At 46.7% G+C, this 27,832-nt stretch overlaps 1 protein-coding gene across 1 annotated transcript in view; it reads left to right on the plus strand.

Moving 5' to 3' along the window:
* The first annotated feature begins 490 nt into the window (after positions 1 to 490).
* ABLIM3 (actin binding LIM protein family member 3) overlaps positions 491 to 27,832 on the plus strand; it is a 150,817-nt gene continuing 123,475 nt past the window's right edge. The window contains exons 1-2 of the mRNA XM_060093610.1: positions 491 to 645; positions 1,035 to 1,130. Of these exons, the coding sequence (XP_059949593.1) occupies positions 1,118 to 1,130 (13 nt within the window). The 5' untranslated portion in view covers positions 491 to 645; positions 1,035 to 1,117. The remainder of the gene's footprint in view (positions 646 to 1,034; positions 1,131 to 27,832) is intronic.

Here is a 27,832-nt window from a genome sequence, read left to right on the forward strand (position 1 = left end):
AATATTCTTATGGCCAAGAGGGATGATTAAAAATATTGTAACAAATGAGTCAGTGATAAGGGGTATGAAGGGGGAGGTAAGGACAGAAGTTAGCAGACTGGAGGAACCCCTAATCTCTTACCCACGTGTCCAGTCGCCACCTTCTACACTTGGGGACGAAGAGGCAGAGACAGCAGTCACCTGCTCAAGACCAGACTACACCCAGCTGGTGAGAAGCAGAGTTGGAAGTGAACACTGTCTTCCTGCAAAGCCAATCCTTTCTTCACAGCCCCTCCCGATGAAGGGCCTATTTTCCTATCATGGTCTAGTCCTTAGACCCCAGAATCAAGGGAGGGAAACAGCGCTCAAGCACCTCCTTGTTGGCCGCAGGACACAGGGTCCCATCCGACCCCCTTCACAGCCCAGGACCCAGGGAGAAGCCCGGGCGGGGCGGGGCCTGGACACGCGCCGACGCGTCCAGCAGGTGGCAGCAGCGAGCGGCCGCGCCCCCTGCGCAGCCACCCCGAGAGCCCGCATCATGGATGTCGAGCTCTCCTATTTCGCTTTGCTCGCCTTGGAATTCGAGACCCCAGACGAGGACCAGGATTCATGAACCGGTCGCAGGGGCCCGGGCAGGGGCCTCTGGCTCCCGACGCTGGCCGAGAGGTGGGTCCTGGGGCGGGTTGCTGCTCGCGGCGCCCGGGTGGGGACGCCCTGCCCAGCGGAGCCCGGCGCCCCGCGCGCTGCCCCCGCCCTACCTCCCTGTGGTCCACACCCCCTTTGGGCTCCCGAGCCGCTGGGCTGCAATAGTCGGGGTGCGCGCGAGCAGGCGCTGCCAGCCCTGCTTCTGCCCGGCAGTCGGGTCCCAGGAGCGCGCGGACCCGGCGCCCGTGTCCTCTCTGCCTCCTCCTCCTTCCCGCTCTCACCTGCGCCTATTAGCCCCCTCGCCTTCAAGGCCAGGGGCTACAGCCCAGACTGAGAGGGGGACAGGAGAAAGAGAGAGAGCACCTGAGGAGGATACAGAGCTGACACTGGACTACCCTTCTCACCCCCAGGTGATGAGTGAGGTCGGAAGATCGCAAGATTTAAAAAGCATCTGGAGTCTCCGTATTGAAAGACCCAGTGCAAAGGCATCACCATGAACACGAGCAGTAAGTGGGTCCTCCTCTTCTCTGCCATGGGAACAGGGTGGGGGCGGGAGGTGCAGGAGCCGGCGCTGGGGCTGCCTGGAAGGAGGAAGGAAGCCTGGCACGGGGGGACACATGGCCCCCAGACTCCTCCTTGGTCCTTTCTGTGCTCCCTCCTGGGCACAGGGATATGGCTCCGGCTTTTCATGATGATGTGCTCATGTTTTACTGGCAGCGCCACTTGTCTCTGTGGGGAAGCCTGCTTGGCTCCTTCTAGCAATGCCTGGGAAGGCCTCGGAAGCAGTAGTGTGGCCATTGTCTGACTGGGGGGGCTCTGAGGAGACCCCTGGGCTCACAGCTGGAAAGCCAAGGAAGGCCCTGCTTGTCCTGGAGCCGGGAGGATCAGGGAGGCTGGCTTCGGGCTGGTGGGTGGGTGGGTGGATGTGGGCAGGCAGTGAGCAGTTTGATAAACAAATCATCAGGAAGCCACCTTTGGGTCTGGAGATTGTGAAATATCCTGCTCTTGTGTACAGGCAGCCCCAGGGGCACAGGGCTGATTTTTTCACACACCTGCAGGCTCTTTAGCCATCATGAGAATGAGAGAAAAGAGACAAGCCCTTTGGCCAAGGTCTCTAACATCCCAGAAGCAGCAACTGCTTTGCAGAGCCAGCACCAGACATTTTGCTGCTGGGCTGAGCCTCGGCTGCTGAGAAATGCAGTAAGAAATACGAGGCCCAATCCCTTTCTCCTCATAGTCCCTTTGACCATGGGCACCTGCTGGGGCGGGTGGCATGGGTGCCACCTGGAAGGAGGTTGGGGTTCAAGTCCCCCCTCCTGCCTCCCGGCCAGCTTTGCTTGTCTGGCTTATTTCGCAGCAGTTGGGGTTGTTAAACCAGAGAACCCCTAAGAACATTCACTTCCCTGGGTCTATGAGTTTGCCATCTCCTCTCTGGATTCCCAATTGCTCATCTGTGAAATGAGAAGGGTTGAATTAGAGGTCCTTCTAATCTAAGAATCTGCAAGTTTCTTCTAAAAAAGCTAGAGCTGAGAAGCAAGGCCGTACAAATCAGTACCTTCTGAGGCTGTGCCCAGACCAAACCCAGTTTCCTCACCCTCCCTCCATTTCAAGGCTTATGGCATGGAAGGGGGGAAAACAAAGCGAAAGCCAGGGAGATGGAAATGAAATATATTTATTTACTATGTGTTTGTATGACTCATCTCTCTGCTGTCTTCCTTTGTGTATTACATAGCTATGCTAAGCAAGCGAGTGTAGCCGGACTCCCTCTGCCTCTTACAGCCCAAGAATTTTGCCTCTTGATTTTGACAATTTGGAACAGGGCCGCAGCTTCACACCAGGCTCAGGAAAAGAGCAAAATTAGGTAGAACTGATCACCTAATGGGCCACATATTTGCATCTGTGTGCTCTCAGACAAGTAAGGATGTGAACTGCCTGTCCGCTTCTCACTGTCTCTAGGGGAAAAAATGTTTTTATGGGAGTCCTTTCTCACTAAACGACAGAAGAGAAAGATGGCTCATTTATTTTTCAAGGAACTAAGAAATAAGGTAACAAGCAACAGACCCTGCCCTTTTCTCTCTTTGGAATCATAAGGAACTCTCGTCCCCTTAGCAACACTGAGTATTCCTGAAAGAAGGAAACAGATTTTACTTGTTTTTAATTTTCAAATAACAACCAATAGAATTGAATACTGCAGAAGAGGACTAACAAAAATGCCATTCCAGCCTCATATACTTTTTCTAAGTGGGGAGAGTGTGTTTATTTTATGGGAGTAGTGGAAAATAAACAGTGACTTGGACACTCTTGGGGGCCCCTGAGGTTCCCTAAGAGGAAGTGCTTCTCTAAAGGGCTGCCTGGGGGCACACTGGAGAAACTCCCGCTCAGGCTTTGAGCTGGGCTTCATCATCATTGAGGTTCCTTCCCACCCTGGGAGTCTGCAAAAGGAGAGGGTAGAAATCAGACATTGCAGGAGTGAAGGAGTGACAGGGTCATAAGGTCACAGGGACAGAACTTTGGCATGAGCTCCTTGGGGTGACCTGATGTAAGCAAAAATGCTCTCCCCTTTAGGATGTGAAATTCTCAACTCAATCCTCATGCCTGAAATTGAACCTAAGAGAAACTGTTACTCAGCTTTTCTTTCACTTCCACTTATTGAGTCCTCACTCTTTACCAGCCACTGGGCTATGCATTTCACCTGCACCTTCCTCCCAGCCTCTCACATCCAACCAGTGAGATGAGCATTATTGCTCCAGTTTTACAGGTGAAACCTTTTAGCTAATGTTCAATAACTTCTTCAAGTCATGCAGCTAATTGTTGGATTTTGAAACGTACTTAGATGCATAACATTTTCGACAGTGTGTGCCATGCCTAACCAACAGTTCAGATGTCACCATTGAGGTGGGGGCAAAGCATGCGCTTATTATTATATTGCTAATCACTTCATCTGGAGAAGAGGCGTCTCGGCTACAGTCTTACAGCTCATAAGAGTTGATGTAGCTCGGGCCCTGCAATCAGGTGGGCCCAGGTTCTAGTTCCCTTATTTTCACTTATTAACTGTGTGTTCCTCAGCATGGTTGTCTCATCTGCAAAATGGGAATGATGGGACCTACCTCAGAGTGGAATGGAGATAATTGTTCATGTGTCGTGTGAAGTTCAGAGAGTGGTAACCGGGACATAGCTGGCATCATGTCAGCGATGGTGGCCAGGCTGTCATTGTCACTGCAGTAGTCATTGTGGTTCTTGTCATTGTTGACTTCATGAAATTAGCGAGCAGGTCACTCAACCTCTCGGATGTCACATCTGTGTCATAAATTGAAAGGAATGTGGAAGTGTGATCTTGAGGATTAAACAGGATTATGAGAGATTGCTTTGTAAGTATATGTAATTTTTTTTAAATTATTTATTATTATTATTTTTGGCTGCGCTGGGTCTTTGCTGCCGTGCGCGGGCTCTCTCTAGTTGCGGCGAGCGGGGGCCACTCCTCGTTGTGGTGCACGGGCTTCTCATTGCAGTGGCTTCTCTTGTTGCAGAGCATGGGCTCTAGGTGCGTGGGCTTTCAGTAGTTGTGGCTCGCGGGCTCTAGAGCACAGGCTCAGTAGTTGTGGCACACGGGCTTAGTTGCTCCGTGGCATGTGGGATCTTCCTGGACCAGGGCTCGAACCTGTGTCCCTCGCATTGGCAGGCGGATTCTTAACCACTGCGCCACCAGGGAAGCCCCTGTAAATTTTTTATTATTAATAAGAAACACGTCTCAGATGGCAAAAACAGGGGAGTGCCCAGTCAGTGACTCCTCAGAGTACGTTTTAGTTTCATCAGAATTCTTTCTTCTGAATTCTCGCTGAGCTTTAGCACACCACAAAGCAGGGCTGTGAGAGAAATGGGTAATTTTGGAGATGTAGAGTGGGATGGTGGTCCAGACCTGGCAGAATGCAACAGGTGGGCTCCAGCCCTCTGAGCCAGTAAGGAAAAGGGGAGGAGGGCTCCTTGCAGAGAGAACAACACACCAAAGGCATGAGCAGGACACCCAGGGCTAGTCCTGAGATGGTACCTCCCCTGGGCCAAGGGCTTCAGGGAAAACAGAGTCATCATTTGTACCTTGGCCTCTGTGGGGTGGGTCTACTGTCCAACCTTTCCTTCCCCCTGCACACCCACCCTAATTCCAGGGATCTGTTATTTGACTCCCAACCTGCTGAGGCAGCCTCCTAACTGGTCTCCCTTCACCTACTCCAGCCCCCTTCAGTCTTCTCATCCACCCTCCGCATCACACTTCGCTTAAAATGCAGATCCCATTGCTCTTAAGATGCGAGAGGAAACCCCTCAGCAAGGCCTGGAGGGTCCCCTGTGGCCCAGCCTGCTCACAGCCCAGCCTCATCCACAGGTGCCTCTACATTCTCCATGTTCCTGTCATGTTTGCCTCCTTCCATTCTCTCCTGGAAAGTTCCCTGCCACCAGCACCAGCCCCTCTGCCCACCACCCCTGTTCACCCAGGATGGCCCCTCCTTACCTTCCCAGCCCCAGTCCAGCTAACAGTCCCTGACGATGTTCTCCTCTGTGCACCTTGGCCCTGTTCCTTCAGAGCTTTGTCTGTGTCATCACACACTCACCCCTGGGTCTCATTTTCCTGAACCTACAGAGCAAGAAAAGAGCTGACCCCAGACCCCTCGTTCTCACATAGTCCCCAGAGCCATGAGGGCCTCACCACCCAGTGTGCATTTTCTTAGGCAACTGTAAGTCTTTGGTTATTCCCTGTCGGTGTCTCCCATTCCCTGTTGGCCCCAGGAGTTCCCAAGACCTGGGAATCAAAGCCAGGGGAGACTGAGCTGACCCCAGAGCGTCAGAGGCCCTGAGCACCAGAGTCAACTCTGTGTGTCGTAAAATGCTGTGCTTTGCTTGGGTTGGAACTCCCAGAGCTCCTGAAGGCTGTGGCTTTCCTAGGCACAGAGCCAGCGCTGGCCGATCCTTGAGGTTGGAGAGCATCCTGCATACCATGTACAGTGGTACCAAGAGCCATTCTCCCTCATGTCATTGGCTTCTTCTGATGGCCCCTTCCTCGGTTGTTATCGTGGATTGGCATGCCAACAAGTTACTTTTTTGGAGTAGACTTTGTTTTGTTGAAGAGAGCATTAAAGGGTCATATAACCCTCACAAAGATGTCATGGGATAGCAGACAGCACACTGGGGCAGTAAAAGCCCAAGCTTTGGGGTATGGATTCCTGAGTTCAAATTTAAGATCTGTCATGTAGTCTCTCTATAATCTTGGACAGGATCGATCATGTCTCAACCTGACTTCTTATCATTATAAAATGTTGACAGTAGTGCCAGTTGGGTTGTTGTGAGGATTAAGTGAAATAACATGAGAAGCTCAGTGGTGGTGGGTCTCAGGGAATGAAGTGGAATCTTAAGTTGAGTTGGCCCTTGAGTAGAACAAAGTTCTGAAATGATGATGTCATAAGAGCCAAACCCTCTAGTTGAAAATTAGCCTGTTTTGCTGGTATTGTGGCCAGCGCTGGGTTCTGTATATAAGAGAGCCATGGCTTTCAGGAAGCCTTCAGGAAGATGATTAACCTGGTATTGTATATGGCATGAGTCTAAAAGGGCAAGGCAGGAAGTTAGATCTCATCTAGATGAGAGACAATTAGCCTAGTTCAGAAAAGGTCTGATGGCCAGGATTTGGGTGGCTGTAAGAATAGAAATAAGGGGAAAGATGTTTTAGAAGATAAAGTCTGCATGGCCTTGTACCTGATCGAGTTATAGGGTGAAAGAGAAGAAGAGTCTGTCTTAGGGCCCTGGCAGGGAACAGATGTGCAATTTGAGGGGAGTTCAACAGGAGGAGTCTTTGCAAGTGTGTGAGAAGGGTGCAGAGAAACAGATAAGGAGAAGCCAGGATGGCCCAAGACTGGGAGGCTAGTAACAGCGACCCATTACCACTCTTACCAGACCTGCCCCCAGACCTAAAAAGGAAAAAAAAAAAAAAAAAAAGGAAGCCAGAGACCCAGTAAGCTGTAGGGGAGGGACTGCCTGGTAGGAGCTGTGGCCTCTGGCTCCCGGAAGGTAGCCAGCTCATGGCAACACCCCAAGGAAGGAACCAGGGGAATAAATATCCTGACCTCTCTCTCCTTCCTCCCTTGGATTTCCTACGGTACCCGATCCAACCAGGAGTCAGAGGGCAAGGAGGGCTCTGGCTTGAGGGGCCCAGCGTGGTCAGCCTCCCAGGGTAGAGAGGGAGCAGAGTGGGTCTGGGGAGGCAAGGGATTTCAGCATTGAAGACACCAGCACAAGGAGCACGATGACCTTCCTCTGCTAATGTCATTGCCCAGGTCAGGAACTCTAAGAATTCCTAGAGGAAAGGATCCATTGTAAACACAAACACAGGAGGATACTCTCTAAAGAAATTCTAAATTTGCAAAACGGATGAAATAGAGAGCTGATTGTATACTTCATAAGAATAGAGATTTTTTTTTAAACAGTGCTTCCCAAATGAATGGAGCACTTGTTGACAAATGACCACTTAAGGCTAAGGGATGGTTTTAGAGGCATAATATAAGGAACAATGTTAAAACAGTCCAAAATGAGTATAACACATCTCTGCAAATCACAATGTGATTTCAAGTGTACTTGCATTGCATAAAGGAAGTGATACCAGTTCTGAACGCCAACACTCCTATCTGGCAAAAGCTTTATCTGGAGGAGATAACATCTGGTGTCGTGAATGTCAACAACTGGCTCATACCTGGCATTAGCCAGATACCATTGTAAAGAACAGAAAACAACCAGAAGTGTGTGAGTACCTCTTACTTGTTGGGTGTTTCGCCAGTTAAATTGTTTTTAAAGGGTGCAGCTGGGTTCACCTTCCAGCCCTGCCCTTTCCTTGCTGTGTGTGCTTGGGCAAGTCACTTACCTTCTCTGTACCTCTGATCCTCATCTCGAATGATAATCACAGCGGGTGTAGTAATAGTGCCTCTCTCACAAAGTTCTTATAAATAATAAATAAGTTGAGTTGTGAATTGCTTAAAATGGTGCCTGGCATATAGCAAATGTTTACAAAATGAATAAAAACAGTGTATATTAGTTTGCTAGAGCCGCCGTAACACAAAAGTACTACAAACTGGGTGGCTTAAATGACAGAAATGTATTGTCTCACAGTTCTGGAGCTGAAAGTCCAAAATCAAAGTGTCAGCAGGGTTGGTTCCTTCTGAGGGCCATGAGGAAAGGATCTGCTCCAGGCCCCTCTCCTTGGTTGTGGGTGGCCATCTTCCGTCTGTTGTCTCTTCACACTCGTTTTCTGTCTGTGCATATCTCTGTGTCCAGATTTCCCCTTTCGATAAGGACACCAGTCTTACTGGATGAGGGCCCACCCTAATGACATCATTTTAACTTGATTACCTCTGTAAAGACCACATATCCAAATAAGGTCACATTCTGGAGTGCTAGGGCTTAGGACATCTCTATACAAATTTGAGGGGACACAATTAAATCCCTAACATAGTGTTTGTTAAGTAAATGACTCCTCAAGGAAAATATTTCCCTGTGGATCAGTTTTCCTGAATACCGGCCACTCCCCAGGGCTACTGTAGGATGCTGATAGTTGGTTATCTACCTAGTCTTGATGTTTAAACCCTCATTTTACCAGCTCTGACCAGCAGAGATGGAGCCTGCCCCTGAGAACTTGAAGGGGAGTGTTCACACATAGGAGGTGCCCAGAAAAGAGGACCGTGCTGACTCAGTATTCCACAGTCAGTCTGTCTGCAGAAAACACACTCCCCACCTTACCCCTATTCTGGTCCTTATGCACAACTGTAGCATTTCAACAGTGAAATGGAATTTACAGTCGTGGTAGTGTTTTTCAATCTACCTACTTCCTGGGAACGTCCAACATGGATAATAAGAATTGGATTGTTCATTTGTTCACTCAACAAATATTTACTGACCACCAGCTCTGTGCCAAGCATGTTGCTGGAGACACAGCAGTAAATATATCAGGCATGGTCCTTGCTTTCGTGGATCATACAGGTCCGGCACAATGGGCCAGCTGGTGGCCAGCATGATGAGACGTGTTTTATTTGCCCTACACTAGCTTTTCAGTGAATTATTTGCAAACACTCAGAAGTCAAAATTGGGATTTCTAGCTTCTCTTTAAAAACCGTTGAAAGACCTTGCATCCCTGCCTCTACGTTCCTACATGACAGACCACAGTAAGTAGAATTGCCTGCCTTCAGGGGGGCATGTACTGGTCTCTAGAGAGCCACGGTTGCCACCACTTCCTATTACATTGCACAAGGACAGCTTGATATTTTTCTGTTACCTTGCCACTGTAGGCATTTGAATTTATTTTGAATTGAAGTGTAATTGATTTACAATATTGTGTTAATTTCAGGTATACAGCAAAGTGATTCGTGTATATTTTTTTCTATTTTTTTTCCATTATAAGTTATTATAAGATATTGAGTATGGTTCCCTGTGCTATATAGTAAATCCTTATTGTTTATCTATTTTATATATGGGCATTTGAATTTTTTAACCCTAATCTAGTAGATGATCCATATAACATCAAACACAGATCTGAGGAAACCGCAGCATATCTGTTCATCATAGGAGACAGTCCTGTCTGGAGTTAGCAATTGATTAACAATGCCATGCCGTAAAGTACTCTTGAAGTGAGCAAAATCCTGCTTCGCGTCCTTATTTCCCCAGCTGACCCATTCCCAGAGGGTGAGATCATATCCTGTTGGATATAGTTGGGCAAACAATGTCCTACCCCCATCTCCTAGAGGTCAGTTTCACTTCCAAGGGAATCTGTTAGTAGGGGGTGGGACATAGACCAAAGGAAAGCAGTTCTGGATAACTGGTCCCAGCTCTGGGTACCTTTTCCAGAGCTGGTACCCTGGGAGGCTGGAGTGTTCCAGAGATTGTTGTGACATATGGGACATGCCTGCTCCAGTGGAGGACATCTAGTCAACAGCATGAGCTCTATATCAGTAAGGTCAATTTATACACCCACCCAGCTAAGGGATAATTACTGAAAGGTCACACATTGACCCTAAATGGCTACTCAAGACCTCTCCTCTGTTATGATGGGGGTCTCCTGCGTGAGAAAGAAAGGTGAGAAATTGGATAATGCTAACATAATTTCTTCACTTGAGAGAAGATTTTTCTTCATTTCTTTGGAAGAAATCAGCATAGCAAATCATTTATAGAAGGCAGAGCACAGTGCCTCATACATTGTCAGTGCTCAAAAGATACTTGATGAATCCATTCATTAAAAAAAACCCACTCTTTTTCTTTATGAAGATCTCTCTTAGTTTCATTTTTATGACCATTTGCTAAGTTGCCCACCTGGATATTCCAAGACACTTCAAATTTAAACTAAAATTTAATAAACTTATTCTTTTTAAAAGAAAAAAAAACCTTCTTCTACTCTGTGGTCCCAGTTGATTGCTAGAAACTCCATCTACCCAGGAACATAAGTTAGTCGTCAGAAGGTAGCCCTCATCTGCATTTCCCTTTCCTTCACCCTCCTGTGTGCAGTCTGTGTCCACACCTGGTCATTCCTTCCTCCCAAACATGACCTGAACTCTTCCTTCCTCAACTGCCATCACTTCCCAGTGTCTACGACACCAGCCATTGGAGTAAATGGTTGGGGGCGAGCTGAGTTGCTCTCAGGTTCAGTTGGAGGCATCAGAGCCATGTGGGCTGCCCAACAGTGTGATTCCATGCTGCAGGGGCAGGAGGCGGTCATAGCACTGCTCTGCAGAACCCTGATTAGGCTGTGTCTGAGCAGTGCGTTCAGGGCGGAGCATGCCTAGGAACTGTGGGAGGACTTGAAACACGCTGGGGAGAGGGCCCTGCAGGAGCAGTAGGGAGTTAGCCCCACACTCTGGTTTTGTGTCCCCAAGAGAGTATGGATGATCCTTTGACGATTTCACACAATGCTACTGGGTTGTGCCCTGCACCCCAGAAGTCGTAGCCTCTTTTCTGAGGGCACCGCCATCCAGACAGAAGGTCCAGACAGGCTCCGCTTTGCTGTCCTGTTGCCCCCTGTGCTGTGGTTACTGCTGTGTTGCTCATGCCACAGGCCCACCCCCTCTTTTGGCAGAATTCCACTCTCTACTGCATGTATCATTTCAAAAGCTTTTTCCTCGCATCTGCTTAATTTTGTGCAAAGCACAGGTCTTTCTCCATGGGCTGTTATCTCTTGTCCTCGCCAGCACCAGCAGGGCCAATGAAAGGACTGCTTTGCAATAGTCTAATGATACAGTTGATCTATTTTAAGCACCTGAAGCGCACTCTACCGAGTGCCAATCTTCCCACAGCAAGCTGCTCTCAGCGTGCAGGGGCAGGGCCAGCCCGAGGTCTGTTCCTGCTTTTTGAAATCTGGAGAAAGAGCCCAGGGATCCAGACCCTGCCCATCCAAGGATGATCTAAGGCAACAGTATAATTAGATATTTCCACAGTCAGCATGAGATGTTCTACAAGGAGAATTGCCTGTGATTATAGGGCGTAGGAACCTCAAGTGACCATAAATTCCTCTTTCAAAGGGCAGAGACAGAGCCTGGGTCCTTTACATGTAGGGAGAAGGGACCTGGGAGGCAGCATTTCAGAAACAAAGAGAAGCCCAAGCCCCATCAGAGATGCCTTAGCCTCACACCCATTTTTTTCTCCTCCTCCTAATCAAGAGACATTCTTTTCCAATTACAGCCTATTTGAGTGCAATTGTTTACAAATAGTATTTATTTAATCCTTACAACAATCCTGCATGGCCCTTCCCTGCTCTGTCTCTAAGGATGTTCCCCCTCTGTGTTGCTGGCTTTCACCATCCTTCACAGAACTCACCACAGTCGGTAACTGTTTTAGCCATTAGCTTATTTTCTTCATTTCTGTCTCTTTCCCCTTTTGGACTATAAGCCACATGATGGCTCTGTGACAGGCCTGCTTTGTTCACTGCTGAGTCCTCCAAACTCATTACAGCACTTGGCACAAAGTGATGACTGCCAATGACAGTTCATGTTTGTTGAGCATTAACTGTGTGCCAGGCGCAGTGCTAAGCTCTTCATAGACATGAATGCACTTAACCTTCATGGAAGTTCTGTGAGGTAGATGCTAATAACATCCTCATTTTACAGAGGTGCAAACCGAGGCTCAGAAAAGAGGTCGCTGGCCCTAAATCTCATATTTAATAAGTAAGGAAGCCTTGAATGAATATGTGAATGGATGGATTTCACATGGAATATTTAATACTCCCATTTTGCATAAAAGGGAAATGAGGTTCAAAGTACAGTCTCCTGGCCTTGGTCACACGAGCTGGGAGGTGGTGGGGCAGGTGTTTGAAACCATGTTGAGCTGACTCCGAGGATCTTTTCCCTCCTTCCTGCTTCCTCCTTTTCACCGTCTTTCCCCATTTTACTGTGACGAGAGTCACGGGGGGAATGTATGGGTTAGGGTGGCTGGTCTTGTTTCCTGTTGGATGTCCCAGCACTGCTCCCCTGTTCACTAGGGCAATGACACAAATCCCTGCTCTGTGCATGGCGATGTGCCAGGCGCTGTGGGATCGGAGATGCATAGGACAGAGAGTGTGACCTCAGGCGGCCTCCTTCCAGCATCACCCAGGGGCAGACACGAGCATGTGTGGCTAAAATATGGCGAAACCCTCTTGGGTGCTGAGAGGGAAGGACAGAGTGAAGAGGGACACAGGCCAAATTCCCCGGGAAGACCTGGGGAATACTTTGTGGTGAAGGTAGCACTCATTCTAGACCTTGAGAGGTAGCTTGGAAGCAGACGAAGGGCATTCCTTATGGGCTCATCCATCCGTTCTCCCAGGCAAGCTTTCACAATCGCTTGTTATACAACTTGTGCATCCCCGGCCCCTGGCTTGTTGGGGGGAGGGCGAAATAAAGATACAGAGAGTTTCGGGAAAGGTCAGGAAGTCCGGTTGTCTGTAATCTATGGCGTATGAGGAGGTGGCCAGTGAGGAAATAAGGCTGGGGAGCTGGGGAGGATCAGATCTCTGAGAGTTTTACACGCCAGGCCGGGGAGTATTTGTTACAGTCTGTGGCCAGTGAGGAGCCATGAGAGGTTTTGAGCTGAGCAGTGACACCCCCACCGCCGCCCCCCCTCCCACCGCCACCGAGCTGTGCATTATTTAGGAAGAGCTCCCTGGCAACACGCACCTGATGGATGGGAGAGCCCAGAGGCAGTAGAGGCAGGCTAAGCACGGTGGAGCAGGTGTGAGTGGATGAGAGGGGAAGGCGTGGGGGGCAGAGAGGATGAGCTGGCAGTGGTTCCCCCAGCCACACTCTGCATTGCTGTCAGCGTTACTGCTCTTGTACTCGCAAGTGGACCTGTTATCTGATTCTGATTGCTGGGACTGTGCGAACTGATACTTTGAAAACTGGGTTACTGACCAAATCGAGACGCCTTAGATCGTGTATTTGATAAGCATTTGAGCTGTGGAGTCAGACTGCCTGGGTTCAAATTCCAGCTCAGCCACCGACTAGCTGTGCAGCCTTCAGTGGCTTGCTTTACTCCCTACCCTCACACACAGCTTCAGCTTCCTCTCAAGAAGGGAGTAATAGGGGAGGGCTGAGTAAGGGAATGGGTGTTAGATGCTTAGCACACATGCAATAATGATTAACAGCAGTAAAGTAGTGAAATACATTTGAATGTGTTGGGAAAAAAACCCCTTTCTTCTTTCTTTTTTTTTTTTTTAAATGGTGGTATCTTTTTTTAATATATAAATTTATTTATTTATTTATTTATTTATTTATTTATGGTTGTGTTGGGTCTTCACTGCTGTGCACAGGCTTCTCATTGCGGTGCCTTCTCTTGTTGTGGAGCGCGGGCTCTAGGCGTGCGGGCTTCAGTAGTTGTGGCACGTCACCTCAGCAGTTGTAGTGCATGGGCTCTAGAGCGCAGGCTCAGCAGTTGTGGTGCACGGGCTTAGTTGCTCCTTGGCATGTGGGATCTTCCCAGACAGGGCTCGAACCCGTGTCCTCTGCATTGGCAGGCAGATTCTTAACCACTGCCCAACTAGGGAAGTCCCGGAAAACCCCTTTCAATATACAAATTAATCAACACATGGTATGGTTAGGACCAGTCACCTCTTGATCTTTCCATTGGAAAGGGGAGCAGAGGTATGTACTGATAACCCAGGACTTTTATTTAGCTAACATTTAAGGAGGGCTTTATTATATGTCAAACTATATTCTAAACTTTCCACGAATTGTCTCTTTTGATCCAGGCATGAGTCAGCAGTGAAATTAATGTTGTAGAGGACAGTCCTACTTGAATAGGGAGCATGTATTGGCAGACTTTTTCTGTAAAAGGCCAGGTTGTAAATATTTTGGGCTTTGTGGGCCATACGGTCTCTGAGGCATGAAAGCAGCCCATGACAATATGTGGTCAAATGGATGAGGTGACATCCGATCACAATTTATTTCCAAAAATAAAGGTGGAGGGGGATTTAACCTGTGGGCCAGTTTGCCGACCCTTATGCTAGATGACCTCTAAGACCTCTTCCAACATTAGAATTCCAATCTAAAATGATGAGACAGAAATGCCTAATCTCTTACTTAGTTCATCTTTGTAACTATAAAGGAAGTTTACTTCAAATATGGTAAAGATTACACTGGAAAGATAGACCCAGAAAGGACTGTAGAAGGCCTTCTCCATTCCCTGTGTGCCTTCATTTTCTGCCCAGCCCATAATTCACACTCTGGTATTACATGACTCATGTGACCACTAAATGCCAGTCTGCAGAGGCTGCCCTGAGGTCTGTTGAGTAGACAGCTCTTGATATTTAGGCCAGAGGCTCTCCACTTGGGAAAAGACATAAAAGGCAATATTCCATGCCAGTGCCTCAGTGTCCAAAGCAAAGTCTCCTCCTACTTTGCTCCCCATTCACATTTCCTATTCTAAGCCCACGTTCCCTTTTAATGAAGTATTGATACAATAGCCAAATTGTCTGTCCAACATGTTTTATCATCTCTCCATCTGATTCCTTGCAAGAACTTCCCCCCAACTCCATGTAACAGTGCAAATGAGCTGTCAGTTATGGTGTTCTGCCCCTACGCCAGGGGGCGGCACATGACCTAGATGAGCAAGTCAGAGTATCCCATCTACCTGTGCCTCAAGGATTTGTTCATCAATGGACATTAGACCCAAGAGAGGCCAACCATAGTATCCCCTGGAATTGGATAGGGAGATACTGGGAGGAAGTATTCATTCCATTGACATTGCCGAGCTGAGGAGATGAGGCTCTGGAGGTTCTGGTGGCCATTCCTGTCCAACATGTGGGAAGAAGCTGTCTGAAAAATAGAAGACGTCATAGCTCTGACCATATAGTAAAGCCTCAGAGTCCAACCAGGTCTGAAGGCAGAGGCTACCCACCCCACCCTACCCGTAGACCTCCTAGTTGCAAGAACCAACAGGTTCCCTGTTTTGCTTAACCTAGTTTCAGTGGGTTTCTGTAAATTACAATGGAAAGGATCCTAACTAAGGCACTTGCTGCTGTTGTTATTTTACCCTTTTTCCCATTGGCAATTACCTCGTATAATTACCCTCATTTATCAAAATCCTAGCCATTTTTAGGCCAGAAGCTTCCTCTCATCCACTCCTGAAGTGGTTTTATTCCCTCTTCTGAAGTCCATGGCCCTTGTTTTATTTATTTATTTTTTTAAAAAATAGGATTCTTGTCTGTGTCTCTCTTTTTTTTATTTTTATTTTTTGGCCATGCCATGTGGCATGTGGCATCTTAGTTCCCCGTCCAGGGATTGAACCCGCACCCTCTGCAGTGGAAGCATGGAGTCTTAACCACTGGACCTCCAGTCCTGTTTTAAAACATTCTTATGGTTATGGGTCATTTGCTGTAACTCAGCATGGTTTATTCACGTGCATTTCCTAGCACCCCTCGTAGATTATGAGCTCCTTGAGGACAGGAGCCATGTGTCCACAGGGAATAGTGCATTTGCTCCACAACTGCAAGCAATAGACCACTGGGGAATCAGAGCATTATTGCTGGAGCTTACAAATCCATGTGTGCACCAAGCCACAAATGCATAATATTCTGTCAAATGCACGCGTATAAGAAAAATCAATATGGCAAAATAACTATTACTTTAAAATAATGCTAATGTAGTGAGGCTAACTAATATATACATATATATATATATTTTTTGGCTGCGTCGGGTCTTTTAGTTGCGGCATGCAGGATCTTCCTCGCAACGTGGGGGCTCTTCACTGTGGCACGCAGGCTTCTCTCTAGTTGTGGCGCGTGGGTTTTCTCTCTCTAGTTTAGGTGCACGGGCTCAGTAGTTGCGGCGCGCAGACTTAGTTGCCCCACAGCAGGTGGGATCTTAGTTCCCCGACCAGGGATCGAACCTGCTTCCCCTGCATTGCAGGACGGACTCTTTACCACTGGACCACCAGGGAAGTCCCTAACTAATATTTTTGACAATAAAAAGTCCTCAAATGATCTGAATGTGATTACATGGAGGAAACAAATGTAAAATTCTTGAACTTTACACTTAAGATTTATACACTTTATGCAAGTTATGCCACAATAAAAAGTAAAAAATAGGAATGTCCTCGGCGGCCCAGTGGTTAAGACTTCACCTTCCAATGCAGGGGGTGTGGGTTCGATCCCTGGTCGGGGAGCTAAGATCCCACATGCCTCGCGGCCAAAAAACCAAAACATAAAACAGAAGCAATATTATAGCAAATTCAGTAAAGACTTTTTTAAAAAAGTAAAATATAAAATAAAAATAAAGCCATCCTTATACTTGACAAGCCTGTCCATCACTAGTCAATACACAAAACTTAATTTGAGATAGATCATAGACCTTCATAAACTAAAAGTTAAAACGATACAGCTTCTAGAAGAGAATATAGGAGAATATCTTATGACTTTGAGGTAGGCGGTGACTTCTTAGAACACTAAGAGCAGCAAAAATGGCGAGAAATTGTAGCAGATACTTACAAATGGATGCTCAGCATCACTAGTCATCAGAGAAAAGCAAATTAAAACCACCTCTTTCCACCCACCAAAAGGGCTTAAATTCCTCATACATTATTGGTAGGAATGTAAAATGGTACAACTTCGGAAAACTGTTAGGCAGTTTCAAAAAAACTCAGCACACACCTAATTAAGATCCAGCAACTCCATTCCAAGGTATTTATCCGTGAGAGATGAAAACATAAATCTGCAAAAAGATTTGTGCAGGAATGTTCCTGGAAGCTTAATTCATAATATCCCAAAGCTGGGAACAACCCAAATGTTCATTTATGGACAAATGGATAAGCATTCCACTCAGCAAAAAAAAAACACAAACCAACTATTGATACATGCCACAGCATGAATGAATCTCAAAAGCATGCTGAGTAAAAGAAGCCAGACAAAAAAGAGCACATACTGTATGATTGCATTATCAGAAGTTCAAGAACAGGCAAAACTAATCTATATGGGTGGAAATCATAACAGAGCTTGCCTCTGGTTGGGGGATGGAATGATTGATTGCAAAAGGTTATAGCAGATGATCTCCATATTATGGAAATGTGCCCTGTCTTGGCTGAGATGTTGTTTACATGGGTTTATATATTTGTCAAAACTTTTTGTATTTAAGAGTTATATATTTAATTATTTGTAAATTATACCCAATTATATATATATGAAACCTTTTTAAAGATTCCTAGGCTTAGGTACAGAAGAACTGACTCCTAATCTCAGCTCTCCTACTAGCTCTGTGACATCTGCTAATATCCTCATCAGTTCAGTGGGTCTATCCTATTATCTTTGCTTACCTCAAAGGACTATTTCAACTATTATCACACCTGGGAAAGTGCTTGGTGAACTTCCAGGCATTGTACATTTCAAGAGCTTCCTCTTCAACTGATTTTGTGCAGGTCTCTTCCTGGCCCTGATGTTCCAGCTACACTGGCCTCCTTGAACTCACCAGGTACTTTCCAGCCTTAGGACCCTTGTACATGCTATTTCTCCACCTGCATTGTTCTTGCCCCTGGTCTTCCATGGCTGGATTCCTTGCCTCCTTGCAGTCTCAGCTGAAATAGTTTACCTTCAGATTGTCTCTTCCCAAGCCTTATTCATTTCCTTCTTTCTTGTCACACTTTGGAATTATCTGTTTAGTTGCTTACTGTGTATCTTTCCTGTGGAATTGGAAAGCCCCAAAGGAGAAGAAACATGCCTTTTTTATTCACCAGCATGTCCCCAGTTGTTGGCACATAGAAGTTACCCAGTAAATATTGCCCAATAAATAACTACACCAATGAAGATGGTAGAAGCATTAGCAAATGAACTTTGTAATCTGTTAGTGCTGACTCAGGACTTTCTGCTTGGAGCAAGGTCTTCCTGGGCCTTGGTGGGTGTCAGGGAAGTGACACCAGGATAATGCTAGTATCACTGTAGCATGCTCACTAAGGAAAAGCTTTTTGCGTCAGGGGACTCAAGGAAATCTTAGGACATCTTGTCCTTAGGAAGGCTAGGACACTTTCTATTTATGGGTCTGCTTTGTGGTCCCTCTGCTGGATGGTGACCTGGGGGTTCTGCATTTATCTCCAGGTTGAGAAGAGTCTGAAGCACAAGCAGGCTAACTATCATGTAGCCATTGTCCTCCATCTCCAGGGCCCTACGCATCCCGTGCCCAGCACAGGGCCCAAGAGTAGGTGGAATGAATGCCTGTGTCCACATCCATCCTCCTCTTTGGCACTTTTCAGACCTCTGGCCCATCTTGTGGCCTTTTAGCCCTAATTGCTTTCCTCTCTCTCCTTCTAATAATCAAATCACCTTTTGGGGGTTTCTGGATGTGAAAGCCATTGCCCTCATTGAGGCTGTTTCTTTCCCGAGAGTCAGCCCCAAGTCCAGGGCACCTGGGCATCACCCTCAGCTGATCTGCCCATGAGAGCTCTCTGAAACCCTCTGTTTTACCACTGGAATGTTTGCTGACCTGGATTATTTTGGCTTCTGTGACATCATTCTGTGCTATGGAGAAATGCTTATTAGCCAGTAGCAAAGTCCACTTGAGGGTATGAACTTAGAGAATGCTCTGGTGAAAATCTAAGGGGCTTTGAAATAGGAGAGAAGTCTAACCCTTCCTCCCACCCACTTCCTCCACAGCCAAAATTCTGCCTTGCTGTCCCCCCTGCAATCTGTATTCTTTTCCACAGATAATATCCATAAGCCTTTTATGTGAGTGGGATTTGGGGCTTCTGTGTTTCTCATCTGAAAATCTATCCTGTGCCAGCGAGTTTGGGCCTCTGGCCCACATGTTAATTATTGTACCAGGGTTCCTAGAGTTGACTGGGGACAGAATGCCTCTTTGGCTAGAAGAGAGGTATTTTGGTAGATTTTTTTTTTTTTTGAGGCATTAATCTAGGTTAGAAAGGCTGTGAGAGTGAAAATGCATGTATTCTCCATTGATGTTTGTTCCTTCTTGTTTGAGCTCCACACTTAGCTGGGGTTTGGGAACCAAACGTTGGTGAACCTTTGGGGATTTCTTGAACTTACATTTGGCAATAGTCGTGTTTTTCTGCCATTAGTGTCAAGAAATTTAAAAAAAAAAACAGTATTTTGGGATGCAGAGTGGTGAAAAGGGAGTCCAGTGGTGTGTGTCTGTGCGTGCGTGTGTGCAAGTGTAGAAAAGAAAACTCGCTGAACGAGCTGTCCAAAGGCCTGGGTTGGAGTCTGGGACAGTCTCAATTCCCTGAGCCTCAGTTTGCTCATCTATAAAATAGGTGGAGTGATTTTGCCTCACCTGACTCATGTTTTGTGATAATCAAATAAGGCAGTGAACGAGAAAACCTTTGAATTATCTTCTGTTTTGCTAGTTATTAAATAGATGCCTTCTCCCTTGGCTGTTCTTTGAAAGAGAAGCCAGCCAATATTTGAATTGTTTTTTCTTATAACGTTTGATTGTTGGCTATGTTTGTTTTAGTCATTAAAATTGAATACAGTTGTGCACAGAAATTGAGCAGAAGGCAAATCCAGCTTTATTTGGGTTATAGGTCAATGGGGCAAGGTAAAAAGTGTCCGTTCCTTGTGAGTCTAATGTCCTTGCGTACAACTGTCCTCATTTCAAATATTCCATCCCGTCGTTAGGCCATGCATCCAACCATGCGTTTCCGTATCTCATTCAGAAAGTGTGGTCTCTATAATTAAATGATGATAAAAAGAGACACAGGACAGTGACCATAGGATAGAAGCTTTGCTCTTCTCTTTGTGTCTGGAAGGGCAGTGAGCAAGCCAGACCAGAAAGAAAGAACCCTTTCATCATGCCCATCAGAGCAGGTGACTCGTTTTGGCCGACAGGCCCAGAATGTCATCCTTCAGCTCCTTTTACAATTCCCAGATGAATGGTGCCCATCACAGGATTCGCCCATGCCTAGTTTGGGAAGGACACCCTCGTAAATCTCGGTATGCCTCACTGTTTACTACTCCCCTCACTCAACACTGAAAATCTTTTAACAGTTTTCAGCTGTTTTTTTAAATTGAATTATAGTTGATTTACAATATTGTGTTACTATCAGGTGTACACCCAAGGTATATATATATTTTTTCAGATTATTTTTTTTTTTTTTTTTTTTTTTTTTTTTTTTTTTTTTTTTTTGCGGTATGCGGGCCTCTCACTGTTGTGGCCTCCCCCGTTGCGGAGCACAGGCTCCGGACGCGCAGGCTCAGCGGCCATGGCTCACGGGCCCAGCCGCCCCGCGGCACATGGGATCCTCCCAGACCGGGGCACGAACCCGCATCCCCTGCATCGGCAGGCGGACTCTCAACCACTTGCGCCACCAGGGAGGCCCTCAGATTATTTTTAACTATAGGTTATTACAAGATATTGAATATAGTTCCCTGGGCTATACAGCAAATCCTTGTTGCTTCTGTATAGTCCAGGGAACAGTATTTTATGTACAGTATCTGTTTGTATCTGTTAATCCCATACTCCTAATTTATCCCTCCCACCCACCCCCCATCCCTCTCCCCTTTGGTAACCATAAATTTGTTTTCTATGTCTGTGAGTCTGTTTCTGTTTTGTATATAGATTCATTTGTATTATTTTTTAGATTCCTCCTGTAAGCGATATCATGTAATGTTTGTCTTTCTCTGTCTGACTTCACTTAGTATGATATTCTTTAGGTTCGTCCATGTTGTTGCAAATGGCAATATTTCATTCCTTTTTTGTGGATGAGTAACATTCCATTGTATATATATATACACACACCACATCTTCTTAAGCCAATTTCTGTTGATGGGCACTTGGGTTGTTTCCATGTCTTGGGTATTGTAAATAGTGCTTTTAGGCTGTTCTTTAGACAGTTTCTACCAGTGACCAGCCTGACAGAGGCAGTGGGGCAAGAGCAGTAAGAACTGAAAGCCGTCTGCCTCAAGATGCATCTTTCAGGACCTGTAACACATCTGCACGTGGAAGCACCTCTGTCATGTCTGTTTTGAGTGGGAGTCTCCCAGTGTTGAGAGGGAGCAGGGTGTATTAGAAGGAAAAGAAAGAAAACCAGGTGACTGTCATCTACTGCCGGAGGGGAGGAGGGTCTGAAAAGAGATGGGGGAGGCTGGCAGGGACCAGGCCATGCAGGCCCTTGTCGACCATGGCAAGGAGTCTGGCTTTATCCCAAGGGCAAAGTGAAGCCATTAAATGGTGTTAAATGCCACTGAAGTGGTGAGCACTTCAGCACTTCAGGGGTAAGCATCATCGGATTTGCATTTTGAAAGTATCACTCTGGGGACTGTGTGGAGAAATGAGTGGGGAAAAGAGGCCAGTTAGGACCTGAGGGGATTCTCCAGGCTGGAGATAATAGGGCCCAAACTAGGAGTAGATGGACAGGGTACCTTCTACTCCTGGGGCATTGCATGATCTTGATTCCCTGGCAGCTTTTATACCCTTTGTGCTATTTAAAATAATGATTTGGAGTCTATATTAGTTTTCTCAAGCTGCCATAACAATCTATCACACATGAGTGGCTTAAGCAACAGAAATTTATTTAATGATAGTTCTGGAGACTAGAAGTCTGAGATCTAGGTGTCAGTAGGGTTGGTTTCTTCTGAGACATCTCTCCTTGGCTTGTAGATGGCTGGCTTCTCCCTGTATCTTCACATGGTCTTCCCTCTGTGTGTGTCTGTATCATCTTCTCTTATTTTTTTTCTCTTTTAATGACAACTTTATTGAGATACAATTCACATAACGTAAAAGTCATCCTCTTAAAATACACAATTCAATGGTTTTTAGTATATTCACAGAGTTGTGCAACCTCATCTTCCTGTCTTATGAGGACACTAGTCACATTGGATTAGAGCTCACCCTAATGACCTCATTTTAATTTAATAACCTCTTTAGAGACCCTGCCTCCAAATACAGTCTGATTCCCAACATACATTTTATTCTTGGTTTTCCTATAAAGGGTATTTTAGAGAACCTTTAGCATTTCTGTTTTTTTCCTTTTTTAAAAAAATATTTATTTATTTATTTGGCCATGTTGGGTCTTAGTTGCAGCATGTGGGATCTTTGCTTTGGCGTGCAGGCTTTCTAGTTGTGCTGCGCAGCCTAGTTGTGGAGTGTGGGCTCAGTAGTTGTGGCGCGGGCTTAGTTGCCCCTTGGCATGTGGGATCTTAGTTCCCCAACCAGGGATCGAACCCACATCCCCTGCATTGGGAGGCGGATTCTTAACCTCTGGACCACCAGGGAAGTCCCATTTAGAATTTCTATTATTTGTCATTGTCCACCCCCACTTCACCCCCCCTTAGACACACACACGCCTAGAACTGCAATATGTATAGGAAAAGTTGCATAACCATTTAATGGATTTCATTTGGGTTTTGGTCTTACACCAGAATATTGAACTTGACAGTGTTGTGAATTCTATTACAGCGTGGTTTAGCCACAGGAATTTCCTTTACTGGTTACTGGTTATTTCTTGGGAACAAGTCTGCTGCATTTGTCTTCCTTGTGGGCTCCAGAAATTCCTGTTGTAGGAAACAGCTGTCAGGTTCATCCTAGCCAAAAACTTAACCCCTCAACTCATCCCATGGGTGTGTCTAAATGTTTGTGGCATGCCCACAGTATACTTCAGGGTTTATGAACATCAACAGCATCCCTCCTCAAGTACAATCTGCTAGAGAAATAAGGCAAGCACAAAAGTAACAATATTATAGGGTAGACTGTGCTTTAGGTGAATGGTTCTCAAAATGTCACCAAACCAGCAGCATGAGCATCACTTGGGAACTTGTTGGAGATGCAAATTCTCAGCCCCAACCCTGGCTCTCCTGAATCAGAAACTTTGGTGGTGGGGTCCAGCAATCTGTGTTTTGACAAGACATCCAGGGATTCTGATGCGTGCTCAAGTTTGAGAACCACTGCTTAGTCATAAGAAGTACATGCCATGAGGTTTTAAATAAGAGAGCTCATATTGGGAGGGAGGATGAGGGGAGAATCTGGAAATCTTCCTAAAAGTATGTTGCATATGAGATAGGCCTTGAGGAGTGGGCTGGATTTTGATATTTATATGCAGTTGAACGTATTTACTACAGTTGCCATCTGTGTGTTTATATATTTCTTTTACAAAAGTAATTAACAGCCTGGACTCTAACTTGAAAGATCTGCTAGCTGTCCCTTACGTGCATTTTAACTGGCTCACTATGAATTGAGGCTTCCACCAACATATGTTCAGTTATACAACTGGTAATTATGATTGGAGACATTTTGTTGGAGGAAACTTTCCATTCCAAACATAGCTTGACTTAGAGTCTACCTTTAAATCTTTAAGTCAAACTCAGGCCAAAGCATCCTTGAATCTCATGGTGAGTAGGGATGTTTAAGATCATCTAGTCTAATAACCCAGCCAAATAACCCGTGAGCTGGCCTTGAAATATGGGTGGCATCAGGACATTCAGCATAGACACACACTAATTCTACTAGCCCATTGAATGATCCTGTAGCAGGGGTCGGTAAACTATGGCTCAAAGGTCAATTCTGGCCCACTGCCTATCTTTGTAAATAAAGTTTCATTGGAACACAGCCATGCCCGTTCATTTACATATTGTCTAAGGCTGCTTTTACACTATTGTAGTGCAAAATTTTAATCCCTCCTTAAGACTTTGTATTTGTAAGAAGTCTTAAGATCACAAGTGACTAAAACCCGGGTCAAACTAGCTCCAGTGGCTCCTGGGCCTTTGCAATCAAGGGAAGGTCTGGGTGGAATAGCTGCTCTTGGGATCCAAGTGGACTGTCTTCTCTAGTCCACGCTGCCCTGGTCATGTCTACCGCACAGCTTGCTGCTGAGCTCTCTCCCTGCTCACTCGGCCTAGTTAGCTCTTTCGCCTTCACTGCCCATTTCCATTTCATTCTACCCACTCTGCTGAGTTCAGGTCTTTTTTCTGGTGCAGTGGATCCTGCAGCCATAGCATTGAGCACTAGACTTGGCAGCAGAAGTCCTGTGTTCTGGTCCTGACTGTGCTATTGAATACAAAAACGTGAAATAAGATGTCAAGACACACTGAAAATCAAAAAGCCCTCAATAAATTATACGGGACTTCTTTTATTCTCTTAGTATCAAAGCATTTTTAAGCTGGCAGAAGCACTAAAGTTTATCTTATCCCGGTGGCCTGGGTGACAAAATGATCCATACATGTGTTTTACTTGACTCACTTACTGTTCTTCTTTATTTTTTTTCCCAACATTTGAGCCAAGCTATAAAAACTGAGAGATTTTAGTTTAAAATCTAGATTTCTGGTTCCCCTGAGCTCATGTCCCCACATGGCAGGAGTCAGTCAAAAATGAGTAGGAACCATGCCTCTTTGGCCACCTCTCCCCCTCCCTTCATCTTACTCCGGTCCACTCACTCATTTATATGACCTCCTACCCACTCCCTAATTTAATATGGTTATTCATCTGATTCTCAAAGATCTGATTCCTCTCTGTAAAGCCACAGCCTCAGCCAGCTTCCACATGTAGGAGGCTCACTATCTAGAAAAGCAGCTCATTTCATCTCTGAGCAGCTCTGACTGTTGGGTAAGTTTTCCCTCCTCAGCATCCCAAAATAGGTTGGGATGACTTGCCCTAAGTCTCCCAGTGGAGATTAGAGGATTAGAAGCGAAGGTCTCAGGATGGCTCACTAAGCTAATGGTCTTTTTATCCCACCTCATGGAGGTATGTTCTTTCTCACCTTCCTTACCCACTCACTAACCCCCAGTCCATTTTAGGGGTGGAGTGGTACAAACAAAACTGTCATTCAACATCAAGTTAATTTTTGACTGAAACATTTACCTTTATAAATATTCTAAAGAACAGGAAGTGGCAAACTTTTCCTGGAAAGGGCCAGATAGTGAGTATCTTAGGCTTTGTAGGTCCTTCGGGCTCTATTGTAACTATCAATTCTGCCATCTTAGCGCGAAAGTAGCCATAGACAATACATACATGAATGGACATGGCTGTGTTCGAATAAAACTTTATTTACAAAGACAAGCAGTGGACCAGAATTGATTCTCTAGCCATAGTTTGTCCACTGTAGCTATAGACAGGGCCAGCAGAAGAGGTGTGTGCCTCTGCTGGTGTCCTGATACCTCCCATCTTGTAAGGGCCAATTCAGATGTGCCATTTCCAAGTAGCTTGCCCTGATTCCGCTGCAGGAAGTTATCTCTATAGCATTAGGATACCTACAGTACAGTAGTTTGCAAACATGTTTCAGGGACCCCTGAGAGTCCTGGGGGCCCTCTGAGTGGTCCACAGGATCAACATCATTTTTGTAACAATTCTAAGAAGTGTTTTGCTTTTTTCACTCTCAATCTCTCATGAGGGTACAGTTGAGTTTTCCAGAGGTGATGTATGATGAAGTCACCACTGACAGCTAATGGAATGTATACTTCTGCTTTTTTGTTTTAAAAAATTCTCAGATATGACTCTAATATGATAAATATCAATAGATGTAAATCACCTAAACAAAAGCTCTTTGAGGTTCACAATAATATTTTAGGTGTGTATGGGAGTCCTGACACCAAAAAGTTTCTGACCTGCTGCCATTGTGGTTTTCTTATACTACAAAACAGTTATCTTGAAATATGGATTATTCAGGTAGTCCTTACAAGAATGTAATTTTCTAGTAGGCAGGACCTATACTAACCATTGTGTTTCATGATTGCATATGAATTTGCACAAAGTTCATTTGTTTTAAAGGTGTTTATTGTACAGCTGCTATGTGCCAGATATTGTGCTTGGCATTAGGACTAGAGAAGTGGGCTCAATAAACACCACCCCTGCCTTCATCAAGCTTAGAGTCTAATGGAGGAAACAGAGATTAAGCAAATAATCACAACTAATTATATCAGTACATACTGAAAAAATGCAGTCAAGGGAGAGTACCCAGGACTGTGAGAACCAATAACAGTAGGGTTTGTACTATTAAGGCAATCAGTGAAGGGCTTTGACCTGAGATCTGTGGGATGTAGGGGATCCATCTAAAGCAGGATTTCTCAACCTTGACACTATCTTGAACCAGATAGTTCCTTGTTGGGATGGGGAGGAGCTATATTGTACATTATAAAATACTTAGCAGTATCCCTGGTCTCTACCAACTAGATGCCAGTAATACACACACACACACAAACACACACCCTCAGTTGTGACAAATAAAAATGTCTCCAGGCATTGTCAAATGACCCCTGGCAGGTGTGGATTAGGACTCACAGGGAGCAGGGAGGATTGGAGAATTGTCCCTGGTTGAGAACCGCTGATGTAGAAAAGATGTTTGGTAGGAAGGCCACTGTGGTACCCAGAGGAGAGATACTTGTGGCTGGGCCAGAGCTGGTGGAGATGGAAATGAGGCTGAATGGGAGAGCTACATGATGGGTTCGTCTGCATGGCTCAGTGATGGATAGACCATGAGAGTGGCTGTGTGAAGGCCAACGAAGAGTTTCAGGGCTCATCACACTGAAGGACTGACTTCGGTTTGGGCAAGTGACAGCATCACAAGCCGGCTCTGCGATGTCATGGTTACGGTTACAGTGCTCAGAATACGAGGGAGAGAGGGAGAGAGGGAGAGAGAGAGAGAGAGAGAGAGAGAGAGAGAGAAGGGGGAGAGAAGGGGGAGAGAAGGGGGAGAGAAGGGGGAGAGGGGGAGAGAGAGAAGGGGGAGAGGGGGAGAGGGAGAGAGGGGGAGAGGGGGAGGGGGGAGAGAGGGAGGGGGGAGAGGGGGAGAGGGAGAGAAGGGGGCGAGGGGGAGAGAGGGAGAGGGAGAGGGAGAGAGGGAGAGAAGGGGGAGAGGGGGAGAGGGAGAGAAGGGGGAGAGGGGGAGAGAAGGGGGAGAGGGGGAGAGAAGGGGAGAGGGGGAGGGAGAGAGGGAGAGAAGGAGAGAGGGAGAGAAGGGGAGAGGGGGAGAGAGAGGGAGAGAGGGGGAGGGAGAGAGGGAGAGAGGGAGAGAAGGGGGAGAGGGGGAGAGAAGGAGAGAGGGAGAGAGAGAGAGAGGGAGGGAGAGAAGGGGGAGAGAGGGAGAGAAGGGGGAGAGAGGGAGAGAGGGGGAGAGAGGGAGAGGGAGAGAGGGAGAGAAGGGGGAGGGGGAGAGGGGGAGAGAGAGAGAGGGAGAGAGGGAGAGGGAGAGAAGGGGGAGAGGGGGAGAGAGGGAGAGAGAGAGAGAGGGAGAGGGAGAGAGGGAGAGAAGGGGGAGGGGGGAGAGGGAGAGAGAGAGAGAGGGAGAGAGGGAGAGGGAGAGAGGGAGAGAAGGGGGAGAGAAGGGGGAGAGGGGGAGAGAGAGAGAAGGGGGAGAGGGGGACAGGGAGAGAGGGGGAGAGGGGGAGGGGGAGAGAGGGAGGGGGGAGAGGGAGAGAAGGGGAAGGGGGAGAGAAGGGGGAGAGGGGGAGAGGGAGAGAAGGGGAGAGGGGGAGAGAGGGAGAGAGGGGGAGAGGGGGAGGGAGAGAGGGAGAGAAAGGGGAGAGGGGGAGAGAAGGAGAGAGGGAGAGAGAGAGAGAGGGAGGGAGAGAAGGGGGAGAGAGGGAGAGAAGGGGGAGAGAGGGAGAGGGGAGAGAGAGAGAGGGAGAGGGAGAGAGGGGGAGAGGGGGAGAGAGAGAGAGGGAGAGAGGGAGAGGGAGAGAAGGGGGAGAGGGGGAGAGAGGGAGAGAGAGAGAGAGGGAGGGAGAGAAGGGGGAGAGAGGGAGAGAAGGGGGAGAGAGGGAGAGAGGGGGAGAGAGAGAGGGGGAGAGGGGGAGAGAGAG

Source organism: Mesoplodon densirostris, chromosome 3 (genome assembly GCF_025265405.1).
Source record: "Mesoplodon densirostris isolate mMesDen1 chromosome 3, mMesDen1 primary haplotype, whole genome shotgun sequence".
NCBI classification, from domain to species: Eukaryota; Metazoa; Chordata; class Mammalia; order Artiodactyla; family Ziphiidae; genus Mesoplodon; species Mesoplodon densirostris.